The sequence below is a fragment of the Linepithema humile genome, chromosome 5 (genome assembly GCF_040581485.1).
Source record: "Linepithema humile isolate Giens D197 chromosome 5, Lhum_UNIL_v1.0, whole genome shotgun sequence".
Classification (NCBI taxonomy): Eukaryota; Metazoa; Arthropoda; class Insecta; order Hymenoptera; family Formicidae; genus Linepithema; species Linepithema humile.
This window is the reverse complement of record NC_090132.1, coordinates 2677378-2705256: the sequence shown is the minus strand read 5'-3', so window position 1 is coordinate 2705256 and position 27879 is coordinate 2677378. Positions and strand designations below refer to the sequence as shown.

The window sequence follows — 27879 nt, the reverse complement described above, 5'->3', positions numbered from 1 at the left end:
ACTCTGTAGATGAATTATATTACCGGACACTCTGTATACGCCTGCTTTCCTTCCCGGTCTTTCTTTCTTCCTCCGTCTCTTCACCTCTTTCTGTCTGTCGACTCTGTCAGTCTTTTTCCACTTCTCTCTTCTCTCCTTCTCTCGCTGCTTTCACCGCAACTCTTTCATCTCTCTGCGTCCCTTCCGTCCCTCTTGACAGGAGACTTCTTCTTTCCCTCTCTCTTTCGCTTCATTGCACTCCCTTCCGCGGCGTTACCCTTTTCCTCTCTAATCGCCCTTCCCCCCGTGTGCTCTCTCGCTTCTTTCCTATTCTTCTCTCTTCATCTGCCTGTGCTCTATCGCTGTCTTTCACTCGTGTCATCTTCTTTTGGTCTACACATTTTCTTTTCCTCGCTCGCTCTTTCGTTCGCTCCATCGTATACGTTACTTCTCTGTTTTTCAGTTTATTCTATCTTTTTCTCACTTGTATCTTTTTTTCTTTTACTCTCACTATTATATAGTTTGGTCTTTTTTTCTTTCCTATTTTTTGACTTAATCTCTTCTACACGTAGATTTTTACTTTTTTCTCCCTTAACCAGTTTCTCTTTCTATCGCATTCTCCTGTTAGGGTTCGTCCTTCTCTCGTCCACTTTTCCTTTCCCACTCATATCTTTCTCTCTTTCTCGTTCAACTTCTCTTTCTTTCTTTTATTCTTCCTTATAACTCTGTCCTTTTCACACAGACGTTCCCTTTCTCTCTGACCTTTTCTGTTTCACTGTTTATTCCTTCCTTCTTTCTCGAGTGTTCTTCTTTCTCTCTTCAACATGTCCTTTCTTACTTATATGTTTTCTCTCTCTATTTACCTCTCTTTATCCCTCGCTCTCGACTATACACTCACCGTGGCTTCGGGCCAGAGGGTTTGAGCTCTATAGCCTCTCTTGCGCCCGCGTTCTCCTTAGAATTTCTTACATCGGCGAAACGTTCACCGCGAACTTTTCTCTTTTTGACCCGACGATGGGAGAACTTTCTTTCAGCCAGTCGACCGTGTCGTTAATAATGAACGACGCTATTACTACGGATACACGCGTCATGAATGCGTGTATAAATTCGATAAAATATTTTTTCTCGAGCTCCGCGAAATCAATAGCACATCAGACGAATCCGCGTAAATTCATTCAGTTCATTATTTTTGAAAAGTTTCGAAACAGGAAGCATAAAATGCAATTTCTCGCTTAATACACATAATACACATTATTATCAATAATTTATTGCTATTTTATCAGCAATCTCTTTATTACATTTTGCGTCAGAAAACAATCGCGGTAAATATATTTGCGCAGTAAATACGCATAAACTACGGACTCACCTCTCTATTATTGATCGGCATTCGCGACTGACGTCTATGGTTCTGCAGCTATGTATTCTTCAATTAATGCAAAATCGAGTTTAAAAAAAAAATATTTATTGTGTATTAACTCTTTTTAACTCATTTTCTGAAGTAATATCTTTAAAAACAAGTTAAAAAATATTGAATTAAAACCAATTTAATTTTAAATTAGAAGAGAATGATATTCTATTCATGTTCCGGATAAATTTAAATGGACTTCCGTTTATTTATAATTCAAAAATAATTAATACTGCGTAATTTTTGTCGAAAAAAATGCAATCAAATTAATTAAAGCATTTTCATTCTCGTTCGTAATTCGTAGAAATTAAACGTAGAGAAGCGTAAAATGCAAAAGGAACATAACATAAAAGAGCAAAGATTGATGAACTTTAGATATGTCTATATACAATTTATCTGCATCGTATCGATCACATACATCAGTATATTTCACGTATCCATTAACTTGACGTATTAAGCGCAAAGGTAATATTTATCGTCATTGAAAGAAAAATATCTGTGGAAATCAATATTCGTTGAAAGAACAGTTGGAAAACGAGTATTTACACGAGTATTTACACGCCATTGCAAACAGCCATCGCAATAGATATATCATTATAGCGACGTCATCGCTCATAATCTTCCATTCGATCGCAATTAAGTCGATCATTAGAAACGTGTTACAGTGACAGTTATTTTTACAGCGCGCAAGTCAACTGCGGATCGCAATACTTTATGTTCGATTGAAAGAACAAGTTAAATATGGTTGAAAATCGAGTCTGATAAAAGGCCAGAAAATCGAGCGAGTTTTTCAGCGATCGCAAATTATCTCTCATATATTTCTCCTGTCTCGCGACCTATTTTGTTTTTGGGCTATAATGTATCAGAGGATGACATTCTCTATCTCTTTTGGCGAGCCTATGGATAATAAACTAAACGTGAACGTTATCTGTCACCCCTGTTTTGAACTATAATCTCGTATACCTGCGTGATTTTATGCCGCCATTAACGTCCGATGTTAGAAGTATATTTCTGAAAGGAAATTAAGAAACATTGAAATGAAACCAATTTTCTTTCAAATTAAAATAAAAATATATTTTGTTCATGTTCTGGGTAAATTTAGACAGACTTCTGTTTATTTTTAAATCAGGTTCTTCGAGAACGTGCGCAAGTGCGAGCGTCTGTTATTTCACGATATATATAAAATAATTGAAATTGAATAATTATTACGATCTCGCCGGTGTTCTCCAATTTTTCTACCCCGAGAAAAAGATGTGATGCATCAAAAACAATATTTCTCTCTGTCATATACGAGAACGAATCGTGAATTTTCCAGAAAATTGTTATAAAAAGTATTTATGTATTATAAAAATTCAAACAATAATTTTTTATAATTACTGTAGGTTTTTTGTATTTTTTTGTGAATTAAAGCAGTCTTCTGATTTCTTGAAACAATCTTTTGGTCGCACTTAAAATATGAAGATTTTTTGAAAACTTTTTGCTTCGCTGTAAAGAATAAATACCTTGTAGATTTGATTAGAAATGTAAGATTGATTTGCATGATTCAGCGATGAAAGAACGCGCGGGACTGTGAAATGTTTCAAACTGCGGAGTCTCTGCACTCGTAGACCTCCGATAGCGACTTTCGATATATTCATCAGCATTTTACGATGGTTTTTTGCGGCGCGACCACTTTACGAACGGGCAGGAACGAGCAACTGCGATCTGCATTTTGCAGGTTGAGAAATGTTCACGCGACCGTTCGGTCGTTTTGCCACAATTTCCTGCGTTTCTTGGAAATCGCGGGGGAGACGTTTCACAAGAGGTAGCGAAACTGTTTCCACGGCGGTTTCCGCGCGACATATAGCGTCTCCTGTCACAGCGTAACGAAGAACCGTGGTACGGCATCAATAATGAAAGCCTGCGAGAGGTCAAAGCAATTGTAACGTGCACCATGTGCGCGATCCTCACATTCATTTCGCCGCACTGCAGCGCCTATACACACTGGCTTCTGATCGCACCACTCTTACTTTCCGCGCTGCTACTGCGGGATATATTAATGCAACCCCGTTGCTTCCGGTATTGGCATCACCGGGGAGCTCGCGCGAATACATTGCACATGGCGTTCTCGAGTACTTTCTTTCTTTCGATCGCAGGTCTATAGATAGATGAATAAAGTGCTTATTACCATTGTATGGCAAGTTTTTCAACAACGAATAGGAAAAAATGCATTCAGCAATAATAGCAACACATGCATTCGTACATATTTTCTCACGAGGGAAAGGAAATATATGATATATTACAATTTGATGTGCATATGAAATTAAGTATAAAGAAGAGGCGAACGCGATGAAATAAATAATCGTGCATGAAATAATTATACGGATTACATTTGCATCTCTAATGAGTCAGTTGGATTTGTGCATGAATAGAGAAAGTGAGTTTTGTGTGAAAAAGGAAAGAAAAGGGCAGTGCGCTGAACGATATTAGTGTTGCGGCAGAGTAAACTCATAATAAGAGGAGCAAGAGTAGATGCGAACAGACGATCGGAAATTGAGTTCATTAGCGATGTAAGGGGGCGTCTTTGTATGCAGAACCGAGTAGAGGGAACGCAGAAGAAGATATTTGTGCCGGTTGTTAGTGGAAAGCCATTGAAATATATCATATCTAGACATGATATGTTCATTCCGACAAATATCAAAGGCAAATAAATATTCAGCAATTTTTCAGTGCAGTATCAAGAGAAGTTCTGTTTGCCTTAACGGTAAACCATCAATAATTTCTGAATTTTAATAAAGTTGAAAAGTTTAACGCGTGTATCTTGATAAAAAGTTCGAAATTTTGGACTTTTTTAAAAGAAATTTTTGCGAAATTTTTATGAAATTATGAAAATTTTGCTTTAGGGAACAATATATATATTGAATTTATACCTTGTCGTAAAATATGGTATTGATTTTGAGACGTAGTGACGCGCGATTCTCCGAAAAGTATTTTGAATATAAAATGTATGTTAAAAACTAGAAAGTTTCAACTGAAAGGGAATAATCACGGGAAAAACGAGTGAAAAGTTGCAGTATTCTTTATAAATTGTTGTAAGTTAATGATATCATAAATTGACAGCGCAGTCTCAACATCTCATTTGTCACAATTAACCTTCAGCTGTAATGGAGGTATTTTTATCATGATCTATTGCATGTGTACACACATGCTATATCTTCGAAAATGTTTCCCAAACACCCAATGGAAACGAAAACTATAAATGATGAATAAACAAATAAAATTGAAAAATTTATGAACGAGATAAAACAGTATTACCGTCATTAAATTTTGTTGTAGTTATAATCTACATTAATAACAATAATATTATCATAATCCTAAATCAAAATAATATATATATATATATATTTGAGCTTAATAATATGCGGATTTATTATGAATTACTGAATTATAAATTATGAATTATTATGAATTAAATTGTCCTCTGTGACGTTGCTCAGCGTACTCAAAATAACCTCGATATCCGGTAGAAAACGAACTGTCACGCTCGTAGTTGCACGAAGATATTTATCTCGTTAAATGATTTTCGTTAAGGGGTCAGTTCCGACGGAATGAGGGATGCTACAAAATGGACTATTCAGTTTGCCGCGCGCAGGCTTGCGGCTAACCGAATCTGTGATTTAGCACAACAGCGGGTTGGCACGTAGCGCGCCGCGACGAAAGATTTAACACGTGCGTGTCCGAGATTCGCGATTAATTCCGCTCTTTTGTTACAGACGGCACTCGTGCGCGCGTGACACTCTCGGACGTGAGAGACGTAACGAGTCGCGAGACGTTCTCTTGGCTCTTGGAGGAGCGAACCGCCGGCGGGCTTTTCTTTCGCGCGACTTAATGCCGTGCAATATCGGCGACGAAAACACCAGCGACATTATATATCCGAGCGAACGTAAAAATAGCACACCGCCTAGCGATCCTATTATTAATTATATCGCGCTTATACCACTTACTTACGCTATCTCGGGTCTTTCCCCGAGGATAATGGCCACGGCCGAGAGCGTAGAGGATAATAATTAATAATGTGCTCCATTATCTTCGGGGTAGTACAATGGCACGCTATTTAACAACCGGTATTATATGATTTGCGTAACGTCGATACTTGGTATTCGTCCTGCGCGCGGTTATCGATTTTCTCCGATATTTTTGGACCGACGATGAGCTCCGCGTTTAATGTGTCAAGCGCATAAAAGGGGTTAATTTTTATTATAATACATTTTGCACAAATGAATTTTACTTGGACATATTTGATGATATAAAAAGTCTTGGAATAAAAATGAGAGATATGAAATAAAATCAATTATCTTTTTCCCCTACGATTTCTTTAGGATATAGAGATAGATTTATAGATTATTCAAGATGTTCGGAATATATTCGTAAAATTTTAATCAATTTCGTTAACGTATGGCCACTATACGCCATTAATTTTTAATTTTTAACATTAATTACTTTCGCAGACGAGTCTCAAATTAAATTCTTGTAAAAATAATAGTTGAAATTGAGCAAAAATTGAATTTTTGACAGAATTAAATAACGTCGCGGTTAGATCTTCCATAGAATTTATAATTGAGGAGGAGGGGAAGGGGGACATCTGGTGGTCTGCGGCATCTCACGATTACTATAGCCGGCGTTACTTAACGGAGTTGCATCGCTGCAACAACGTTGACGATACATTGCCCTGTGAGAGAGACTATATTTAAAGGTGGGCTTGTGAAGGTATAGTTCGCCTTCTAGCCGATCTATTATTAATTATACTTCACATCGCGTGCGGGATACGCCAAAATTCTGACACGAATAAAGATAGGCGAAGAAAAATAGCGGTACGACGCTTTTAGAATCTCGATGCGGTGCACCTTTTTATCATCAGAGAGAGCATTCATGATGTTCTACAATAGTAATTTTTTCTCGAACGTCTTAAGAATTGTATTAAAACAGTTATTTAATTAATAGAATTTGTAATTTACACACCAGAATCTAATAACGTTGCCAAAAACAACTGCAACATAAGAAATAAGTTGATTCTTGAAATAACATTATGCTCTCAAATATTAATCGTGACGTTAAATATAAACTCCGCCTTTTGAACAATTTTAACAATTCTCTGTTTGTATTAGAATGTCGGGCATTATTTTAAAACTTTCTGTATATTTTAAAAGATCTGGTAGCGAGTCTTGTTTAATTCAAATATACAAATGTAGACAGAAAACGTCGGAAAATTTAATGCGAGCATATTGTGCGACGCGATCACCGTAAAATCTGATATGCCGTTCGTAAAGAGATGCGACTTGTGTTTGTCGTATGTAACTGGCGGGCGTGTGTATGCGTGCGTCTGCAGCGAGTGTACACGCTGAAAACACGAGCCCGTGCCCATCGAACCCCAGCTCCGGTATTTTATTTCGTCCCGCGTTAAAGCGGAAGCACGCTCCTTGCTCGCCGGCGCTCCTCGGTCGGATCGGCGCACGAAAATTCTATCCGCCGTAATTACCAGAAGATTAAATCGAAAAGTGCGAATCCTCGCCAACTGACGCCAGCGCGTGAATGTTCACGAACGGTACGATCGCGATCACAAGGATGATTTAATTGCACTGCGCGCCGCGATATGAATTGTCATTTTGATATTTAACTCGTCTTTACGGAAGTACGGAAGTACGGATCGCGTCTCGATCGCGTGTGCTGCTTTAAAACGAAACTCGATTTTCGTATGCATACATTTACCGTGTATGTTTTTTCCCGACCATCTCGAATTTAAATTTATTGGGACCGCGGTAAAAGATTTAGAGCGGAGAAAATCGCCCAAAGTGTCCTAAAGGGACAACCAGAGGTAAAATTGGATGGTGTTAAAGTAGATTTTGTGGGCTCAGATGGGTCTCTAAATTCTTCTGTTATAATCCTTTAAGCACATGCTTTTTTAAATAAATATGTTTTTCGTTTAACATAAAAATCTGTCGTCGCCTTTTTAATTCTAAAAATTAAAAAAGAATTAGAAGAACAAATATGAATTACGTATTAATTTAAGAGAATATGCTGTAATTATTAATATATATAACACTTAATATATATAACACTATTGTAAAATCTACTATATAATTGTAGTACGTGTCCGAAGTATTTGACATCCGTCACTTGGAGTAGTCTTAAAAGCATCAAATTGGCCACTCTAGATACGCTTGCAAATAAAATATATGTAAAAATAATACCGCATAATCAAGATTGATTAATCTTTCACTTACAGAAAATTCATATCGCCCCATTTTAATCGCAATTGCGGCGAGTAGATATTTTGTCTCTCTCGTTCGTTGGTTTTCACCGAAAAACGAATTAACCGACCCTCTTGTCAGCATGAAACTTGGCTGCGGTTGTCGGGTTAACCGTGAAAAATTAAAGAAGCACGCCGCTCTGTGCGCTGCGTAAAACCGTTCGCTTTTCACACAACCAGATTAAGAGAGAGCGTCGCGGAAATCCGCGGGAAAAAAACCGACCGCTTTGTTCGCGCTTCGGTGTCTCTGCGACCGGGTTGCCGATCAAGACGTGAAATCGTTCGGATGCGCTCCAAATGCAACGGCGTTTCCGTGCTGCATAAAACCGTAGGTCATGCTTTGCGCGTCACGATGCAATTTATGTGATCCTCGATTATGACCTGGTTGCATCTTTGCTTTAATTTTCGTTTTATTTTAAGCGAAGCGCTAAGGAAACGCGAAGATGCATTATTTATTGCCATTACTCTGATTTATTTGTGTTTAATTGAAACAAATCGCTCTGTGCCAAACTGTCATGCGAAGGTGAATAATAAAGAGAATTGATTGATAAATAATATGTCAGAAGAACAGGGAAATTAAATTACATGTTCTGCTAACTTCATGCTTAACTTTATGATCGTATCAAGCCAACAGAAGTAATTTCTTTGAATTTCGCAACGTATATGTGGACTACTTGCCAATATGGCTAAACTTTGAGGGTCTTTCGATTAATTGTATATTAGTAGAAAAAGCTTTTAATTAATAAATAATTGATAAATTAAAAGAAAATTTGCGCTTAATTATACATAATTCTATTGCGTTTAATTATATTGGAAAATATTAATAAATTGCAATTTCTTGCGGTACAAATAATGTTTTCTCTTTTATGTTATTCACATGCAAAAAGAGCCTTGAGCGATGCGCGCAATTGAAAAACATTTTCCATATATTCGCCAACATTAATTTGATTCGGCATTTTTACATTCTCTCTCCCTCTCGCTGTCCCTCTCTTTCTCCTCTCGTTGCCAGTAGCACATTGAATATTTTCACTAGTAAATTATTGTTTTCAACATGACATATTGATATTATAAAAGGGTGAAATAATTTGAATCGGAAAATTGTATAATCTTTTATTTTGTCACTATTTTTCACATAGTCTTTTTATTATTGCTTTCCCGCATTTACGAACATTTACATTCTCATGTTCGGTACGTACAGTGGCGGCATTAATACGCCCACACGCGTACATATATATATATTGATTGTGTTAATACGTACACGTTCGTAAACGAAAGCTTCACTGGATTGAATAAATCTCGCGCGGCTTTGCTCCGTCTCTCTGTAAATAGATATGCTTGTAACCGCGCGTTTCCATTCGAGATCTGACGAGGCGTACATTTTACAAATTGTTCCTCTCAACGTACTCTCGAATTACCTGTAAATTCTGATTCAAGATTAATCGAATTCGCGGTAGCTGCTGCGTTTGACCGACACTGCCAACGCGTTACCAACGCGAGTGGCAATGAGCTTTGAGCCAGACGATGGCCTCCCGCCTGCGTGCTGCACCGGATGCTAATATACATTTGATGCAATGTTCTCTTCTTTACGCTATCAAATCGATCTCTAAGTCTACCTTCCCAGTGAGATTAAAATAGCAGTCTCTAATGTAGGTAACAGGCAGTCTAACGGGTGTTTATTTTAGCAAAAAAAAATAACAGCAATACAAAAATGAAGAGAATTTTAAAGGAAAATTAGTCTTCTATCTTGAAAGATTAGAAATTTATATAATAATTTTATAAAACAATTTTTTAATAGATGGAAATGCTAAAATAGAGATATACTTTGTAAAATCTTTTTTAATCTAAAATTGATAATCGCAATTTCGATTTACGAGTAATAATTTGCGAAAAGTTTTATGTTTCGCGCGATTTATGATGATGTTACGCGGATAACACTGGGTATGACAGTGATGTAATTTATTGAGGCAAAGTATAGTGTTTAGTTTATGTTTATCACGCATAAGATCTAAAAAGGTTTAAGTCTCTTACGGCGCAAATTTGCTAGTAAAAAAATTATGTGATTGATTACTGAAAAGAAAAACAATTAATGATGGCTACGATTACCTTGAATATATCAATTCGGGATCGTAGATATTTTTTCTTGCGTGCTCGCTTTTCTGCCCCCAATGCTTCCTGCCGGAAATTAACGAGGGGACGGTAACGAATCGCTGCCTTCCTTTTGCCACGTGCGATCTTGAAATGAACCAAGTATACGCGATTAATCTTTGCCCACTAAAACTGTTATTTTTATCATAAGATGTTGGGAGTTAATTTACATATAAATAGTTTTTGAGCTATGAATTATCGAATAACTCATAGGCGTGTAATTAGATAAATTACTTATTCTTTTTATTTTATTTCAAGTATAAAATTTGTTTTGTTAAAACTTTACACAAAGGTATTAATTATAATGATGTTCTCAAAAATGAAAATGTCGCGGAAAAGCTTGCATTGAATAAAACTTACCAGTAAACAAATTCATTTATTTGATTCATGATGAATGAATTCGTGAATTAAAAGAAGGATGGGAACAGCTTGTATATTTATTTGCGTACTCGCGTGCGCCAGTACACAAAATTATTTCTAAATAACAGCGGTCGCTAAAAGGGGAACGCAAATATGGGACGAGGAGTGTCGCCAGAGAGCGGATGTGCAAGTGGCGCGGCGCGGCATAGTTTTGAAGATGAAACAATGAGAACTAGCGGACACGGTCAGCTGCAAGCGAGCTGGGAGCGGACTCGCTCGTCCGTGAGCAATTATTGTCATTTAGAAGCTACGCCTCGCGAAACTCGTCTAAGGTTAGGTTGCGAATGCACGCCCGATATTTGCAATGCGGAAAAAAGCGAAGAGGAAGAGTAGGAAACTAACAATTTTCTGGATAAAGATCTGATTAATGTGCGTTGTGTTTAATTAGCGTGACGAACGTGTAATATTCGTAAGCGGAATAATAACACGATTTCGTTACATTGTTAACGGAAGAAATATATACATACATAATAGATTGTTTCAGTTTTTCTGTTGAAAATATCGCGTCGACGAAGAGGAGAAGGGCGGTACTTTTAAAATACGGTAATACTTTTAAAATAATTGTATCGCAGTTCATGGAGCTTAATATTAAGTTGATTAACTTGTTCATAAATCGGAATAATGAGAATTATATGAAATTTGTGACACGTTAAGTTACTTGAATTTTTTGTTTCGTAGAATTGTTGGAATAAAATGGATTAAATCTTTCAATCCACGAATATCTCTTATAATATTTCGCTTATCGAATTTTCTCCGCGAAAGGCAATTTAATTCTATGAAAATATTGAGAACTTTTGCGAAGTATTGAACGATTACATTCCTTTCATAGATTTCACTACGCGATTTTTATTGCGTATTAGACCGCCTTCCGCGGGCTGCTTTTAACTTCGCATGAGCACGCGAAGATTTATTCCGCGATCTAATCGGATAATTGCCTAGTCGAATAATTCACATTTTCCCCCCTTCTTTATGATCAATGTGGACTAGTGGGCATGCAGGTTCAATATAATTCCCGTAGTTTGAAATTCCGCACAGTTCGAACCGGTTCAAAGAAAATTACTGATAGCTTTCTCAAAGTGGTTAAGCAACTTCCTTGCCCTTCTTAGAGAATCTTAAAAATGTAACTACAGTTAACAAAACATGTTTTTAGTTTAGTTTTAAATAGCGTTATTTGCCATCTTTAGTCTCCATTATCTTCTGCAATAGTTTATATAATTCTAGTTTTTTTGGTTAACATAATCCGAGTTAGTTTTAGCTTTATTTAGGTTGCTAGCTTTATTTATTATATAGAACCATCTCTACTATCGGAAAACAATTGACGGCCGATAATATCTGAAATCAAAGGCATCCTTACAAAAATTAATTACGTGATCGACGGGCTAAACTACATAATTACGTTCGTGTGCGCGCCGTACTTTTACGCCGCCGCCGCCGCCGCCGCGGTGTTTCTTAACTTTATTAATTGCTGCAACCTCATTGTGGCAATTTGATGCTTCGTTCTAGAGATCATTATAAGTTAGAAGACGCGCGCGCGCGAGAGAGAGAGAAAGTGTGAACGCGCGGCGAGATCGACCGCGTCTTTGTCGTACTCGCCTGCAACACCTGCGCTTGTGATGCACCGCATGTGCATTGCTGACATTACATGCACATGTGCGCGCGTGAGGGTGCGCGCATAGCCGCAGCAATTACTTAAGGTCGGTGTAAGACGCTCGTGTAACTTGGTCGCCGTAAACTTCGCCGGTTATTCTCTCAGTCTCATCCATTAGTAGACAGCACGCCTTGCGACATGGTTGCGGTCACACGTGTCTCACTTTAGAGCTTTAGCGTTTACACACGGGCGATTTTTTTTATCAACGTCATACCAAGTTTGCGACAAGAGATGCGGTATACTATTAATTTGTAACAACTCGGAAAAAGTCGATCAAAGACCGGACAAAGAAGTACAAACTGCTTATGCGCCTGTTCTTGCGACATCGAATGATTCACGAGCATTTTGAAGAATCTTTGGGATTAGTTACATTACAATATATATATGAATTAAAAACTTTTCAAAAATTGTTATAAAAAAATTGTTATCGAAAATCTATTGCAAAATTTCAAAATTTCCATCGAAAATTTTATTTTGTATAAATTTTCATAAATCAATGTAACTAATGCAATGTAAATAATAATCTCGTATTTCATGTTTGAAAGAAGCCGCGTTTTAACATGACAAATTGGACAAATTGCTAACATTTGTAATGAATTGAGGACGCTTGATTAGCAATTATCAGCGCACCGATGCGTTTAATAAACGCTCGTCGGCGAAAGTTGCGTCGAATTGGTGTTAGTCTTCTTGCTCGGCGCATTGTTCCTGATGACGGCACTCAATACGGAACGCTGATTTGCATTTGCCGCTGAAAGCGAAACAATATCGCATTAATTCAACCACATCGACATTAATGGCGAGCAAATAGCTGACGGAAAGAATGATCGATGTTGCAAGGAGAGGAAAAAAGTATCACTTAGGAATCACTTTCGAAGACCATCAAGGATTGCGTCACAATTAATTGGTGATCGTTCCCCTCGTAAATTGCCGAATTAATCGCGAAATTAAAAAGGAAGACGAAGGAGGGGAACCGACTTCTCGCGGGGCATCTCGCATTGATTCCGCAATTAACTATCGACTCGTCTGGCAGGACGAGGGCAGGAGTCAAATCGAGAAAGCCGATTCCCTTGTCTCCGAGTCATCTCCGATATACATCTCTCCTCTTCTCTCTGTGTTTCTCTCCCTCAGTCGCATCTCTTACCCTCTAGACCCGCCAATTAGGTTAATTAACTCAATTATCGTTCTCTTTCTCTTCTGTTCCAGGTGCGCACCTTGTTCGTGAGCGGCTTGCCGATGGACACCAAGCCGAGGGAGCTCTATCTGCTCTTCAGAGCATACGAGGTGAGTCTTTGAGTTTACTCTCTCTTTCTCTCTCTGTTTGCCTCATTTCATATATACATGGACGTGTATCCGCGTGATGCTGAGATCAAAGAGTCCACGGAGAGGATTCAAGATTTGCGAAGCCAAATATTCCGACGGCGATGCACGAGGACCCATTTGCAAATTTAAACGATGTGATATTGAGGTAGCTGAAGTTCCCGCAGCATTAACATTCTATCGCAAATTCGCATGATCGAAAAACGACAGCGGTCGGAAGCAGCTTTCCGAAGCAAAGATCCGAGATCTCGCCGAATTGAAAGGCGTGGAATGTATAAATCATAACTATCGGTGTACTAACGTTTTGAAAGTATAAGAGCGCACGATTACACGTGTTTCGACATTTTACGATCTGAACTTTCGAAAAAAGAATGCTGATGTAAAAAAATACAATTATTCGTTAACTCCGTAATTGCATTATTCGATCGTGATTGTATATTTAATAACTAATTCAATATTTCGTCAATCCATTTGCAAATATTTGAAGATATCACAATCCGAAAACGTATACGAATATATTCGATTGATTGCATCGCTGCACGTTTATTGATGTTTTTCTCCGGAAAATAGGTGGTTTGAGGAATCTCTCTCCCTCATCACATTAATTATCTCAATCTCCCACGTCTGGCTTTTCACCGTCACGTTTAATTCGTTGTTGAGGTTCAATAAGCTCATTTACATTCTACAGTTCTCGCGGCACCACGCAAAACACAACATTATGAGTGAAGCGTTCGAACTGTATCCACAGGGGGAATATTCCTCTTATGAATCATGCTTCTCGTCTACGCCGACCGCCCGCCACGAGAGCAACGGTGCTGTATAACGTTATATTTACACGGCTTCGGGATCCTAGGTTAGTTTGTCTAGAAGGTTAATTATGTCGGTGCCAATTACGAGCTTGCATATCGAGCTCCGACACCAGCGGAGACGAAAAATCGATAGCAATGAGGTTCGATGGTCCTCGTGTCTTGTAATTTTACACGATACAAATACTCGCGTTACACACTCTAAGCTTTCTCGAAAGTTTTTGTATTCACATTTGAACTCTAAAAATACTAAATAATTGAAGTTTCTCGTAAAAATATTATAAAGTGTAAAAACAACATTTTTATATATAAAACATTTATTCTGTTAACTACGAATATTTGAGAGTTTTACCATTCATACTCGTATTTCAATCGAAGTGATCTGATCAACAACGAGTCTGGCGAGATTGATGGAACAGAACGCTTGCGAAAGCGTTACATGCGACTCGTGCGCGTCTAGGGCGAAATTCAATCGCGGTTCGAGCGGACAGCGGCTGCAGGGAGGAAAGAAACCGCGGTCATTTGTCGTGGCAGACGGAAGGACAGGTGGAAAAACGGCGAAATTGTTCTCGCTCCATTTGGAAATCTCCCTCGAAAGTTAAATCCGGGAGGTTCTCTCCCGAGCGTGTCGTTATTCGACGGCGAAAAAGGCGGCGCGCTTCCCCTTTTTGCTCCGTTTTGCTTTCCGTTCTTGTTTTGTATATTCATGAAATCGTCGCGAGCAGCTCTCGCGCTCAAAGGGATTAGGATTAGTCGCGTGGGTGTGCTGGGAATTACATTTCCGTCGTGGTACTGCGAGCGCCGCGAGCGAGGTGCACGTAGAGATGTCCGAAAAGCGTCTCCTCTTCTTTACGGCCCCGAGGCGCTTTAAATAATGATTTTACGCGGAGAAATGTAATACTGTAATTTTCTGATCGGTTTACGGAGTAATAGAAGGAAAAGGTTACTCGTTAAAAGGGGCTCAAAGGCTCTTACGCCGTTTAAAAGCCGTTTTATCGCATTATCTTACACTGTTTGTGTATGATAATTATATACGACGATTTGATATATTAATAATAATTGCAAGACATTCACAATGATATAGTACGTGAATTGGAAAGGCAAACGAAACGATTTACGAGCATAGCGGTATAATGTAATTATGTAGATATAATTTAATTATACCAATCATTTCTAATCATTTCTAAACGTTGTCGCAATTCTAGGTTGACTTTCCATAAATTTTTTTGACAGAAATAAATTTTCCTAACTGTAAACTTTACGCCAATGTATTTTAATATTTTCGCAAATTCATATATCAATTACCTTCATTAAAATTTTATTGAAATAAAGCTCGTTTAAAATTGAATGAAAAATATGGCTTCGTTCTATACGCGCATCCTAGAAAATTAATACTCTGTATTTCTTTCGCTCAATCATTTATAAAATATACATAATTTCACTGTGTCTTTTATTTTTTGTAATCGAGATAAAATTTTTATACAATTCCTGATGTATCCACTCTGTATCATGTATGGTGCAATAAAAAATAATAATTACACATCAGTCTTTACATGAATGCGGCATATATTTTTTATTTGTTTGCTTTTTGCTTTGTTTGTTTTTTGTTTGCTTTTTCAATGCAAATGCAATCCACTCTTAAAAAAGGCACGTAAGGTCGATACTCGAATGTATCGAAAATCTCGAAAGTCTCGAAATGTATTGTTAACGCTTTTCCGCTGATTGGTTATTTCGATTATTCTGACAATTTGATAGTTTGACAGCGAAGGTTATTTTAACGGTTATTTAAAATTTTAAAAATTTAATTAAAATATTTAGATTTTATAATTATTAAATTATTATAATAAGTGCGCGCGTGTAGCGCGCGCCTGTATTATTTTGGTATGAACAAAATTTTTCATGAATAAGCAGAAAGTTATTGCGCAATTTATATTGTGGACTAAGAATCTTACTGAAACGACAAATCTCTTCGAAATCGGATCTAGCCGGCGAGTACCGTGAATGCGAAAATGCGCGCATTTTCCCGCACAATGCGCATCAATGCTGTGTAAGAAGTGATACATATTGACAATTCGTATTTCATGTAGATGCGGCGAATCGCCACACAGCTCTTCTTCGTGAGAAAATACGGTTTCTTGGCATCGATGCGCCAACGATGCGCTGGCGACATACCGCGGGACAATAAACCTTGAGAGGAGCGCGAGCGCGCGTTATTTTTGCCCACATATCTCTCAATATGAGAAATCCCGTCGCACAAATCTGTTTATTAATCATCTTTGAAATATTGTAACGTTAAATGTTGGTCGTGATGCGTCGCGCGACCTGCTTTCCGTCTGAATTTACGGCGAATTTTCAGCATGCCGGAAGAAGAGTCGCTCGTCCTCGTCGCACCGTCGGTAAAACTTTTAGAGGGAGATGCAGAGGCATATCGCATCGCGCGAACACAACATATGCACGTGACGGCGAAAACTCGATTACGTTCCTCCGAGAGACCAGCTTTTTAATGACTGCGATATTTCATAGTTAAGGGAAGTTAATTAATAATGTGCGAGAGACCGAGCCGCGCGCTAAGAACGTTGGAACGGATACGCGTGGAAATGTTGCGCATCGATGTACGGATCTAAGATGCATATTTAAATGGAATATAAATTTAATATAAATTCTTGTAGCGCCATATATTTAATTATTTATTTTCTTAATGAGCAGGATTGTACAACAATTAATTGGTCCGCAGATAATTTGAACTAAAATAATTGCTCAAAGTGAACATAAATATTAATTTTGACATAAATTTTTTTGCTGTCTTATAATTAAAATTTTATACATGCAAAGTTAGATTTTTAGAGTTAGAGATTTTTCTTTCAATTGAAATTAAGAATTGAGCAGTGTGATATTTCACAGTTGGAAAGATTGATTAATGATGCGAGATTAAGAAGCTCACGAGTGCCAAGAATGTTGTAATAGATATCTGAGAAATTCAGCACATCGATTCATACATCTAAAGCGAGATATATTCGCATGAAATTAAAATTTATTATTAAAGACCATAATTTATTCCACATCATATGCATCGATTATCTGAGACTGTTATATATGCTAATGAGAAATGATAGTATGGGGCCAATCGATTCAGTGAAACATTTTAAACTCATAACATTTATAGTCACTAAATATTACTTTCACGTATTCATGTAAAATTATAAATTTATGAATTTTAACATTACATTTCTAATTATATTTTTATTATATATTACATAACTCAAACACATACATTTACAATTGCGGTCACACGTACGCGCAAAAAAATTCATGAGTGCATCGTGACACTTATATGAATCATGGAAAATGGCGCAAGTATTTTTACTTGCGTATCCAAGTTGAAACTCGAAAAACATTTCGTAATACATCGCACACTTACGAGGTTCTCTAATTGCGGCTTCACTAATTAGCACGTCCATCGTGATCGCGCGAATATTAACAGTTTGGTACTCTCGTAATGAGTTCCGAGTTACGGCGCTTCGCATGTAACTGAGTAACGTTCATCTCGCGCGTTCCACTTGCGCCGCTATCATAAAAATTAAGAAAACGTTTCCACTCTATGGATTCCTTTATCTCTGGCGGTAACGCGAAACGAGATTCTCGATAGCGCGGTAACGAGGTATTACACATTGAGCTCGCGGCAAATTAAAAAGCACTCTTATACGGCTAATAATCAGCTTTTCTCGCGGCACCGTGAAATAGAGTAAGGCGTGTTTGTGACGGTCACTTGAAAATTTAAACGATGATTGCTGAGAAACTTACGAGTACTTTAGAATTTGTGTCAGATGTTTAATAAAATACGTGAATGTCTTGTCCTATTTCTCACCCGATGCTTCGCTATTTTTAATGGTCACCGTAAATTCTGTCGCTAACGGATCTTTGCTGAGCCTAGTTTGGCTAACTAAGTCATGTACATTTTCTATATGTTTTATATTTACTTCTCAGAATGGAAAATCTGCATTACTGAAATTTTTTAAATAATCTAGTATGTGTTTAAAAAATTGATTATTTTTTACTTCATGAAGTTATCATAGAATAAATTATCTATTATTTATTTTAGAAAGGAATACTTTATTTGAATATAAAACATTAATAAAAAGAAAAATAAATACATAAAGAAAGTAAATAAAACAATATTTGCTAAAATCAGTTTTATAAAATTATAAAATACGTAGATTTTAAATAATGGAAATTGAATTAAAATTTTATTTTTATTGTCGATTTTCGAGCTTATACTTTCCGAATTTATAAATGTCAAGGTACATGCCAACTCTACGTTCTGGAATTATTGCATAGTTGAAATAAAACCAATTACTGTCAAGCTTGAAAAAGAGATGTGAAAAACTTGACACATTAAATATATTTAAAAATATTTCACTTGCTTGTATATTCAAGTATACAAATGTATATTACATCATGCGTATGTTTCATGTCAAATGTTATCATTCAGTTGCGCAAGGTATTACGCCCGTTATAAGTAACTGTAAATTATGTCAACGTTATAGTTAGTCATCGTGCTTTATACGAGAATAATTAGAAAAAAAGGATCCAAGACGATTCTCGTATAATGAACCGCTATGCTGTCCCGCGACTATAATTTCGCTCGCTTTGGTGATTCTCGGCGTTATAAACGCTCGTTTAGCGCCAAGCGTACATACGTTTCGCACCTGTCCATACACACGCATACACACATACACACGTATATACACAACATAATGATTCGACATGATGACGATCACTTTGCTCAATTCCCCGAGTATAGGTAACGTGATCCGAATATACGCGTCAAATTTTCATACATTCGACGCTCGACGCATGTGTGCGTGAAATCGATTTCACGTACGTTAGAAACTCAATTTCGTTTGTGCAAGATAAGAGTAGGCGTGACGGTGCGACGCATGAAATACGGATATGTGATTAATGGCGTGATAATTACTACAAAGGTGTACATATGTGTTATGCTACGCTATCGAATACAAATTGACAGATTGACAACACAAGCACCTGTGAAGTTGATTTTCCTTTAAAAAAAGGACAAAAAGACTTATAAGACTCGCTCATAAAAACAAAAGAGAATATTTAAAACTCATCCTCGTTTTCTCAAATTTATCAAAAAGTATAGGTAGTCATTTTTGTGTTACTATTTTTATTTTAAAGGAAATATTTAGATTTTTCTTTAACTTACACATAAAATTCATACAAAAATTAGTTTATCTTTTATTTAATTGTATTAACAATGTACTTTAATATAATAACAATTTTACTAACTCAATATTCTTTCTGTTTCAGGGGTACGAAGGATCGCTGTTAAAAGTCACGAGTAAAAATGGGAAAACAGCGTCGGTAAGTTGTCATCACATAATTGACGTTGCGTCGGCATTACGTTTTCAGTGCGCTTCTTAAAGTTTCCTCCGAAAAGTACATCACTGGCTTTTAACGCGTATAAATTTGTCCTAGATTCGTGTGTTAAAGAAAAAGGGTAGGAAGGGGAAGGGAGACAGCTCGATACTGTCGATATCTTCATGTATTTGAGAAGACGAAAGGACAAAATTGGATCTCGGCTTTTCTCGAGCGAATATCTAGAAAATGTACATTTCGAGAAAATTTCAAATCAATTACGTAGAGTGGTTAAAATAGTGAAAATTCTTTCTCTCTCTCTCTCTCTTTCTCTCTAGCATGACTATTCTCAAGAGAAAAACAAATGGAAAAAGTAGGTCGGCAGGATTACAAGTTTCGATCGAATTTTCGGATCACGGGACCGCAGGGATTTTACGTGATTTCCTACATTTTCGTGCATTCGCGCTTGTCAATTCTTCATCGATCCGCCTTTACTAATATTATATAATTCATTGAATGTCAGGAATTTATGTCAGAAATTCTTTATGCTGCGCGTCTCGTATCATTTTTTACAACTGGTTAAAATAATCAATTTAAAAATAGAGCTCGTAATATAATTTTTTTCATTTCAGATTAAACATTCCGTGTGAAAAGAAATAATTAACAGAATTTTATAAATAAATGATGAGGAAAAACTGAATGAATTAGTTCTTATATATAAAAGAATGTTAAATCTTTTGCTGTTCTATTTTACAATGTTGCACAAACTTCAAAATTGTAAGAATGTAAACTATATAAACTTTAGAATGAATATATGTTACAATGATTATTAGAATAACAACTACTTATGCTAAAAGCTTTTTTTGTTTGCATCAAGCGCACTCGTTGATTACGTGAGTCACGAAGCCTTAAAAATACCTAATCGGCCGACAGAGAGAAAATACATCAAATTTCATCATGCGGCAATGCCATCGCGCGCTGCTCAACACAGTATATAATCCCCCGAGATAACATTAATTTATGCTAGAATACCACACGCGAGAGCATACTTCATACAATCCTCAATCCATAAAGCATTTTAACATTTTTTTCCTACTTTGTATTCATTTTTTTATTCCGCAGCTTTTACTTGCATCTTGCGCGCGCATGATACATGCAATACGGCTTTCTAAAATAAAACCGCGGTGATCGTATTGACCGCGAAAAGAATCGCATTTCACTCAAAGAATGTTGAGTAGCAAACGCTTATAAAAATTATGAGAGATCCGAGTATAGAACAAATCTCTTTGAGACCCCGCAGATGTACCGTTCTTTCGAAACACGGGCGATGAGGATTACGGAGCCTCGGATTGTATACAAATTCCATATTTTCCTTTCAAGATTCGTAATTCAGTATTTAGAATTCATGGATTGCGAGATAAGATGGATACATATCTCTCATATAAATTATACGTTATTTTTACATCTAATAACAGGTTTTTCGTTAATATTATGTAGCCGTACATCCTTATGCGAGATCTGCGAATTTTCTCTCGGAATTATATCTCGCGGCTTTCTGAAGTTGTCAGGTCAGTGCTGAATCTCGAATCTGCATATTCTTGGATCGTATCAATCTTTGGTTTTATGAATTCTTGAACATATCAATATCCTCAGTTCCTTGCATTCTCGGGTGTATCAATTTTTCTGCCGATCCTCAAACGTTTGAAATCTAAATTTCTCTCTGCAATCCTGTAAATTCACAAAAATATGTATTAAAAACACAAAATATATCATTTCTCGAGATTAGTAAATTTCTCTCTCTTCGGATTCAATATTTCCAATACGTCTACATTCATTCTTCGGCGAATTCTTGCCTCGTCTGTTTTTTATAAATTGCATTCAGTATTGATTATTAGGATAATGCGTGAATCCCATAGGGGGAAAGAAGGGGGGAGGAGCAAAGTTAATAACATGTTTTCATTCCTACACGTGGCTTGACCTCGTTGTAACCAGCGCGGAACGCAGGCGGCGGTGGCTCGTAATGGCCGCGGTGATGTAATTGGATATAATACGAGCAGAATGCGAATAAAACGGGCGAGAGAGGCACCACACAGTCGAGAGGCACGGCTTCCGTGTGAACGATGCTTAAACCTTCTTGGCCACTGGCACGGTTGGGTACGACTGACTGTGCGAATCGATACCGGGTCGGGCCAACCTTTCTGCCATTTGTTTCCTTCGGTCATCGTTGCGCCGGGAACGAAAAGCAGAAAGGAGGAGCAACATCTCAAAAAGAGGAGAGGAAAAAAAAAGGAACAGCGCGGCGCGCTGAAAAGATTTTCAAATGTTGTTAGAAGCTTTTGTTGTCTCGCATTCTTCCGTTATACGGCGCGACGTGCCATTGCGGAGTCCGTACAAAGCCCCTTTGTAGCACGGTGATGATGATTTATCTCCGCGTTAGAGTCACCACTGAAAATCTTCAACGAGTGAGAATTTATCTCTTCTTGATCCAATTGAGATTGCAGTTCTTTCAGGATGGATTAAGCTCGATTCGATTTCAGCTTAGTAAGATTAAATCGATCGCACAGCGCGGTGGCGTACAGTTCTCGAATAAAGTTCTTTCTTTTTTTCGCATCCGCTATTGATTAACTCGAAAAAATTTCAGTTGTTCGAGAGCGCAGCTAATTACTTCCAGCGCTCGGATCCGATTTTACGGTAATTGAATGACTAAAATTGCAATATCTGTTTGTTTTTAAAGAAACTTTCTATCTCTCTCATTACGCGTGCGTTTGAATCTACCGAGATTATCGAATCGATACGATAATGTAATAATTTTCGAACAATGTGAAATTAATAGGTGCAATTATCATATCCTAATGACTTTACAATAATAATTATACAGTAATTATTTTAATTTTATCTTTGAACATTTATTTTACTGTATCATTTGCGCAACGGTCTCGATCACTGTGCCCGACCTTTCTCATCCGCTTTATTTCATCAGGATTACGAATCTTTGCTCAGTGACTTTTTCGCAAGAAAAAAAAAAAAAGAGAAAATATTTTTTCTTACGATGTAGAGCTGAAGCGAGGTGTATTATATTCCGCACACATCGACGCAGCTCCGCAAACACGTTGCAACTTTCTAAACAAGGAACGGCGTTAGAAAATCCGCGGCGTAGGCGTTATCATAATTTCCCAGGCCTTTCGATTATACGTGCACCTTGCGCCAAGTGGCGCCTCTACACCCTGCCTCTATCCGGGATTACGTGCATAATTGCATGCGCATTTACATGGCCGTGGCGCATACGGGCGCGCGAATTGTCGCCGCGGCGGCGGCGGCGGCGGCACAAAGAACGTCGGCGTCCAGAAGAAAAGCCGATACGAGCGTAGCACACCGTCGCAGTTCGCGTATATCAAGAGCGCGTGATGTATGCAACAACAGCAACAGCACAAAAAAAATAACAAGAAGGAAAATATAGGAGAAAGAAGGAATCGATCGTCTCCGACGGGCGCTGCACGCATGACCATTAACCTACATCGCATCACGATGCACGTATTGATAAAAAACCGAGCTCGGCGACGGCAGCGGTGACGGCAAAACGACGGTATTACGTTTGGGTATTCCGTGTCCCGATAAGAATAATAATTCCGGGAATTCGCGCAATGCACGCTAGGAAGCAACGCGTGCACCTAGCGCGCTCGTGCGCGCGCGCGCGCGCGCGACTGCATCTAATATTCGAATCGATGGAAACGGATTGCATTCACGGAATAAAAATAGGGACGGCGCACCGGTATGCATGCTGCGGTTGCGAGAACTTTGAACGTCTATTATACGCGGGTGAAAGTGCGGTGTATGTCCGTTTCTTTTTTTTCGTTTATAGCTTAGAATGTACGATTCTGAGATTATTAAATGAATTTCTCACGCGAAACTAGTTTTACTATGAAAATTAACTTGGTAATTAACGGATAAACATTGAAACGTCGTTTATTACCTTCTTGCATGCTATTTCTTCATATTTTGGTGTATGATGAAAACACTTAGAAACTAAAAGTGTTTTCAAATTTACGTCTTTTCTTGTTTAAGGTAATTAGGGGCTTATGAGGGTAAAACAAAAAGTTTCTATCCATTTATTTATTAAAGAAGAAATAAGTATTTATTATAGAAATTTCAATAATTTTTATTTAACAACAGTTTGTTTTTTGATACAATTATAATGTTTTTATTTTTAAGTGATTCAGCAGCTTTTTGATTGAAAAAAAAGTGAAATTTGGCTAGGAAGTTACTTAGTTATGCACTGCAGCTTAAAAATTAGAAAAAATATATTATTGCATTCTTCATACAGTCCGGACCTCCATCAGACTATCATGCAGACCATTAAAAAAAGATCTAAGAGGATCTGGATTGTGTAAAGTATGTGTTAAGACGCTTTTGTGATGATAACGAGTTGAAAGCTGCGATGTATGAATGGATAATTTTTTGACTAAAAGATTTATTTTTCTGCGGAATTGAAAACTGCCGGATTAATGGTAAAAATATGTCGAAAAACACGGTAATTATGATATATATAATTTAAATTTTTGTAATAAATATTTATTTTTTAATAATAATTGCTTTTTGACTGATTTTTATACTGCTGATGCTACTACTGTGACGCTACTATTCTTAAAATTGTTATTAGAATAATTATTGATTGATGAATATATCGATAAAGTAATTAAAAAGAAATCCTTTAGCTAAGTTTGTATCGATACTTCAACGTCATTTGCATTATAATGTTTTGCTCTCGAAATGCCCCGAGATCTCGCACTCGATCGAGGGAGATCCAATTTTATTCTTTCGGATGCATGAATATTCGAGAGACATTGCGCGGAAGTAAACGGCAGCGAGTAACGAATCCCTCGCGTTAACGATCGAGTATTTCTATCTCTCGCATCGTAAAATCGGCACCTTTGGTTGCATCTGGTGCAATCACGCGATGTATTATGAAGGCGCCAGTAGGTTTCGCCTTGACGGGCGATCGTTAGCGCGGATTGATCTGCGCGCCTTCTCGCGTCGCGACGCCTGGCGTCCTCCGTTGCACCGTTAATTCCGTATAAACCGATGGAATCGATGCCGTCTACCGAATAAATTAGCGGATGCGCGCGCGCAGATAAAAGGACGAGTGTATATTGAGAAATGTGCAACGCTCTCTCATTGTGCAAGCGCGAATATAAGCAAGAGAGAAAGAGAGCGCGATAAGACCGCACCGATCCGATAATCTTGATTATTTCCCATAACTTCAGCTATATTGATTATGGGATAACTTTGCTTTAAATAAATAAAATATTCTTTTCTAGTATTATAATTTGTTTCATTATTAACAGTTTATATATATAACTAGGTTCACGAGAGATTACTGAATGCAATACTATTATATTTTTTACATATTTTTATTTTTACAATAAAATAATTAAGTACTAACATTAATAGCACGTACAGGAGACAATTATTGTAAATGACAGTTCTAGTTTTGCAATGTTATAAAAAGTTATCAATATATGACGGTTATAAAATCTTGAAAAACTGTCACAGAGCACAATTAATCATTTGAAAGAAAAAGAACGAAAATTTATATTGAGAGAGAGAAAGTTGTCGAGAAGAATAATTGTAATTTTACACGAACATATCATTGTTTCTATTTAGGAATATTTCACATTATTTAATTATATGGAATATAATACATGGTAATTAATAATTAGCCGACTTCTTATTAAGATCTGAGACAAAAGTCTGAAGGAAAAATAATAAAGGTATTCTTGCAAATTAAATTTTAGAGGTGCGAGTAGATAACAAAACTTCTTCATTTAAGTTTAAGCGGATTTTAACAGAATCTGAACTTTAACTTCAGTTCCCGGAGTTATTTAATATTGCGAGCGAAAAAGTCACAGTAAACGATGACCTTTACCGATATCCTTTTATAATAAAGACTTTTGTCGCAAATTTAAACGAGCGATTAATCTTTTAACGTTTCACGCGGTGGTCGCGAATTAATCCGCACAGCTGTATTTGTTTATCTCATGCAGCATTCATTATGGACATTGTGACAGACGTTTCCCAAATGGGAACAATGATACGAATGGGCGAGGAAACGCTCGTCGGCGAGTCTAAGCTCGTGCAAGGCGCCCGGTGGCGAAATAATGGCAGCGACGAAGCGCACTCGCGTAATGAACGTTTGCGGGACGGGAGATGCTAATCGGTAGATGCGACGCGAACGTAATGCTTCTTTCTGTACTCTCTCTTTTCTTTTTTTCATTTCAGCCGGTGGGATTCGTGACTTTTCACACGAGGGCAGGCGCGGAGGCGGCGAAGCAGGATCTGCAGGTAATAGCCCTTTTCTCGCAGGTATTCCGCGAGGCGAGACAGGTGGGAAAAAAAAAGAGGTGATGGAGACTCACGCAGAGGGAGTCTCGGGGTTGATTCACGCGCGGTTGATATATATATACATACACAGTGACACTCACTCGTACAGATATTGTTCGGCAGATTTTTTTATTTTTTTCTTACGACTCCACCCTGCCTTAGACTCTCCAGCTGGCACGGGTTAATGCTATATACCTCTAGAGCTCTTACTTCCATTAGTTACTACACATCCACGATCTGATCATTCATCTCTACCGTAGCTTCTCTCTCTTTCTATCTTTCTATCTTTCTCTCATTGGGACCAAACGTAGTACTGCCCTTTTGTCTACCTGTATACGTACCAAGGCGTATTGTAATAACGCTGCACCGTGTGGCATTATCGATATATATTTCTATATATATGGTGTTGTTTGCCTCCCGACAAGCGTATCATCCCGTTGCATATACATATATCCGAGTGTGACCACGAAATTCTCCACGCTGCGGTCAAGAGAGGCTGCAGTGGAGCGGTAGCAAGACAACTTATCATTAGCGTTGATAAACCACTGCCTCGAATCTGAAAAGGTGGCTATAAATCCAGAAGTTTGACATTATTTTTCCGAATCATATTAAATTCTTCGATCAGAATTTCAAATTTCTTCTCGTGTGTAATTTTGTCGCGATTTTTTCCCGCACATTTATCAAACTTTCAAAGTTATTTAATGTTAAAAATTGCAAAATTTGTTAAAAGCTTTACGGAGAATTATCTTTCATAAAATACGAATATGTTTATATGCAACGCATATTTATATGTATCTGTAAATACATATGTTTACGGGGTGAGCAACTCTTCGGTTTAAAAATATCTTTATAACTCATACCGCGTGTGCATTTGGAATGCACATAATTCCAGCGCGGAATAACTTTTGTCGAGCGTTGACGACCGCAGATCGAATTTTCTGGCGTGTCCGTTGAGTTGGTCGCCCCGTATAGTTCTACCATACCGTTGCAACTGACCTCACGCAATCCGCAATGTTACATAACCCATGTATGGCAACGGTATAGTATACTATGTACGTGTACGTACGTAACGCGTAGAGAAACATCCTTTTGTCGGATGAACACGTTCGCTGGTACCACCCTAGAACAGACTAACGAGCGACCCGCCTTATGAATACACGTACAAGAAGAGAAACACACACATACACACACGAACACATTTATACACGCCCTTGTGCTAATTTCCTTTCCACCCGGCATAATCCCGTACTATTATTATACCTACGTCACTTTCGTCGCTAGCCACCAGTGGTTCGATCGCCCCTTTCGGTTTGATTTCGCAAGCGCGGAGCATATTCCATAATGAGTCTTAATCGTCGCATTTAGCACAACGTAGTTTTCGAACATCTTTTTCTTTTGCAATATAAAATGATGACAGTCATCGTAACAGTTCTTAAATTAAAGAAATTAAGTTGTTAAAATCGAAAGAAATATTTTAAAATTGAAATTTTGCGCTTATCATAGCGCATATTATTAATTTTTATAATTTTCACGCGCAAATTATGTAAGTTTGTAAGAATTTTTGGCACATTTTTAAATTTTTACAATGGTAATGATTTATACTATTGTCAGTAGCGATGTATTTTTATATATTGTAAAGGTTTTACACAGATAATTTAATAAACAAGTAGTACAATCTCATATTGTGTTACATTGGAAAATAACAGTGTATAAATTTTTCGGTGGTATTTTGTATTGTTGCTGTCAGTTTAAAAAAAAAGTGGACAGAAACGAACTATTTTGACTGAATATCCAACAGGCGACGACGATTTATGGAATATCGATTAGCGTCCGGATTTTTGTAAACATCAAGCTCACTTCGCGTTAAATTCACGATGCAAAATGGGCGATGTCACCGAAACATATCGAAAGAAAATAAACCGCTGCAGGAAATGCGAATAGCATCATTGGAGTGGAATAGCGTAATCTGTCAATATTTCTGCGGACATTGCCATGCGTTAAATAACGGCAGAATCGCACGAATTTGGATTAAATGTATTATTACACTGATGAAAAAAGATTTGCTTAGCACATATACATATAAATTTATAATGTACAAAATGGCGAACATTTTTATTTC

General features: G+C 37.5%; 1 protein-coding gene across 5 annotated transcripts in view; it reads left to right on the top strand.

The window, feature by feature from the left end:
• LOC105675427 (protein couch potato) overlaps nt 1-27879 on the top strand; it is a 101696-nt gene that overhangs the window by 35331 nt on the left and 38486 nt on the right. For all 5 annotated transcript variants that reach the window (XM_012372578.2, XM_067355711.1, XM_067355710.1 and 2 more), the window contains 3 exons: nt 13087-13164; nt 19335-19388; nt 25659-25721. In XM_012372578.2, coding sequence (XP_012228001.1) covers nt 13087-13164; nt 19335-19388; nt 25659-25721 — 195 coding nt within the window. The remainder of the gene's footprint in view (nt 1-13086; nt 13165-19334; nt 19389-25658; nt 25722-27879) is intronic.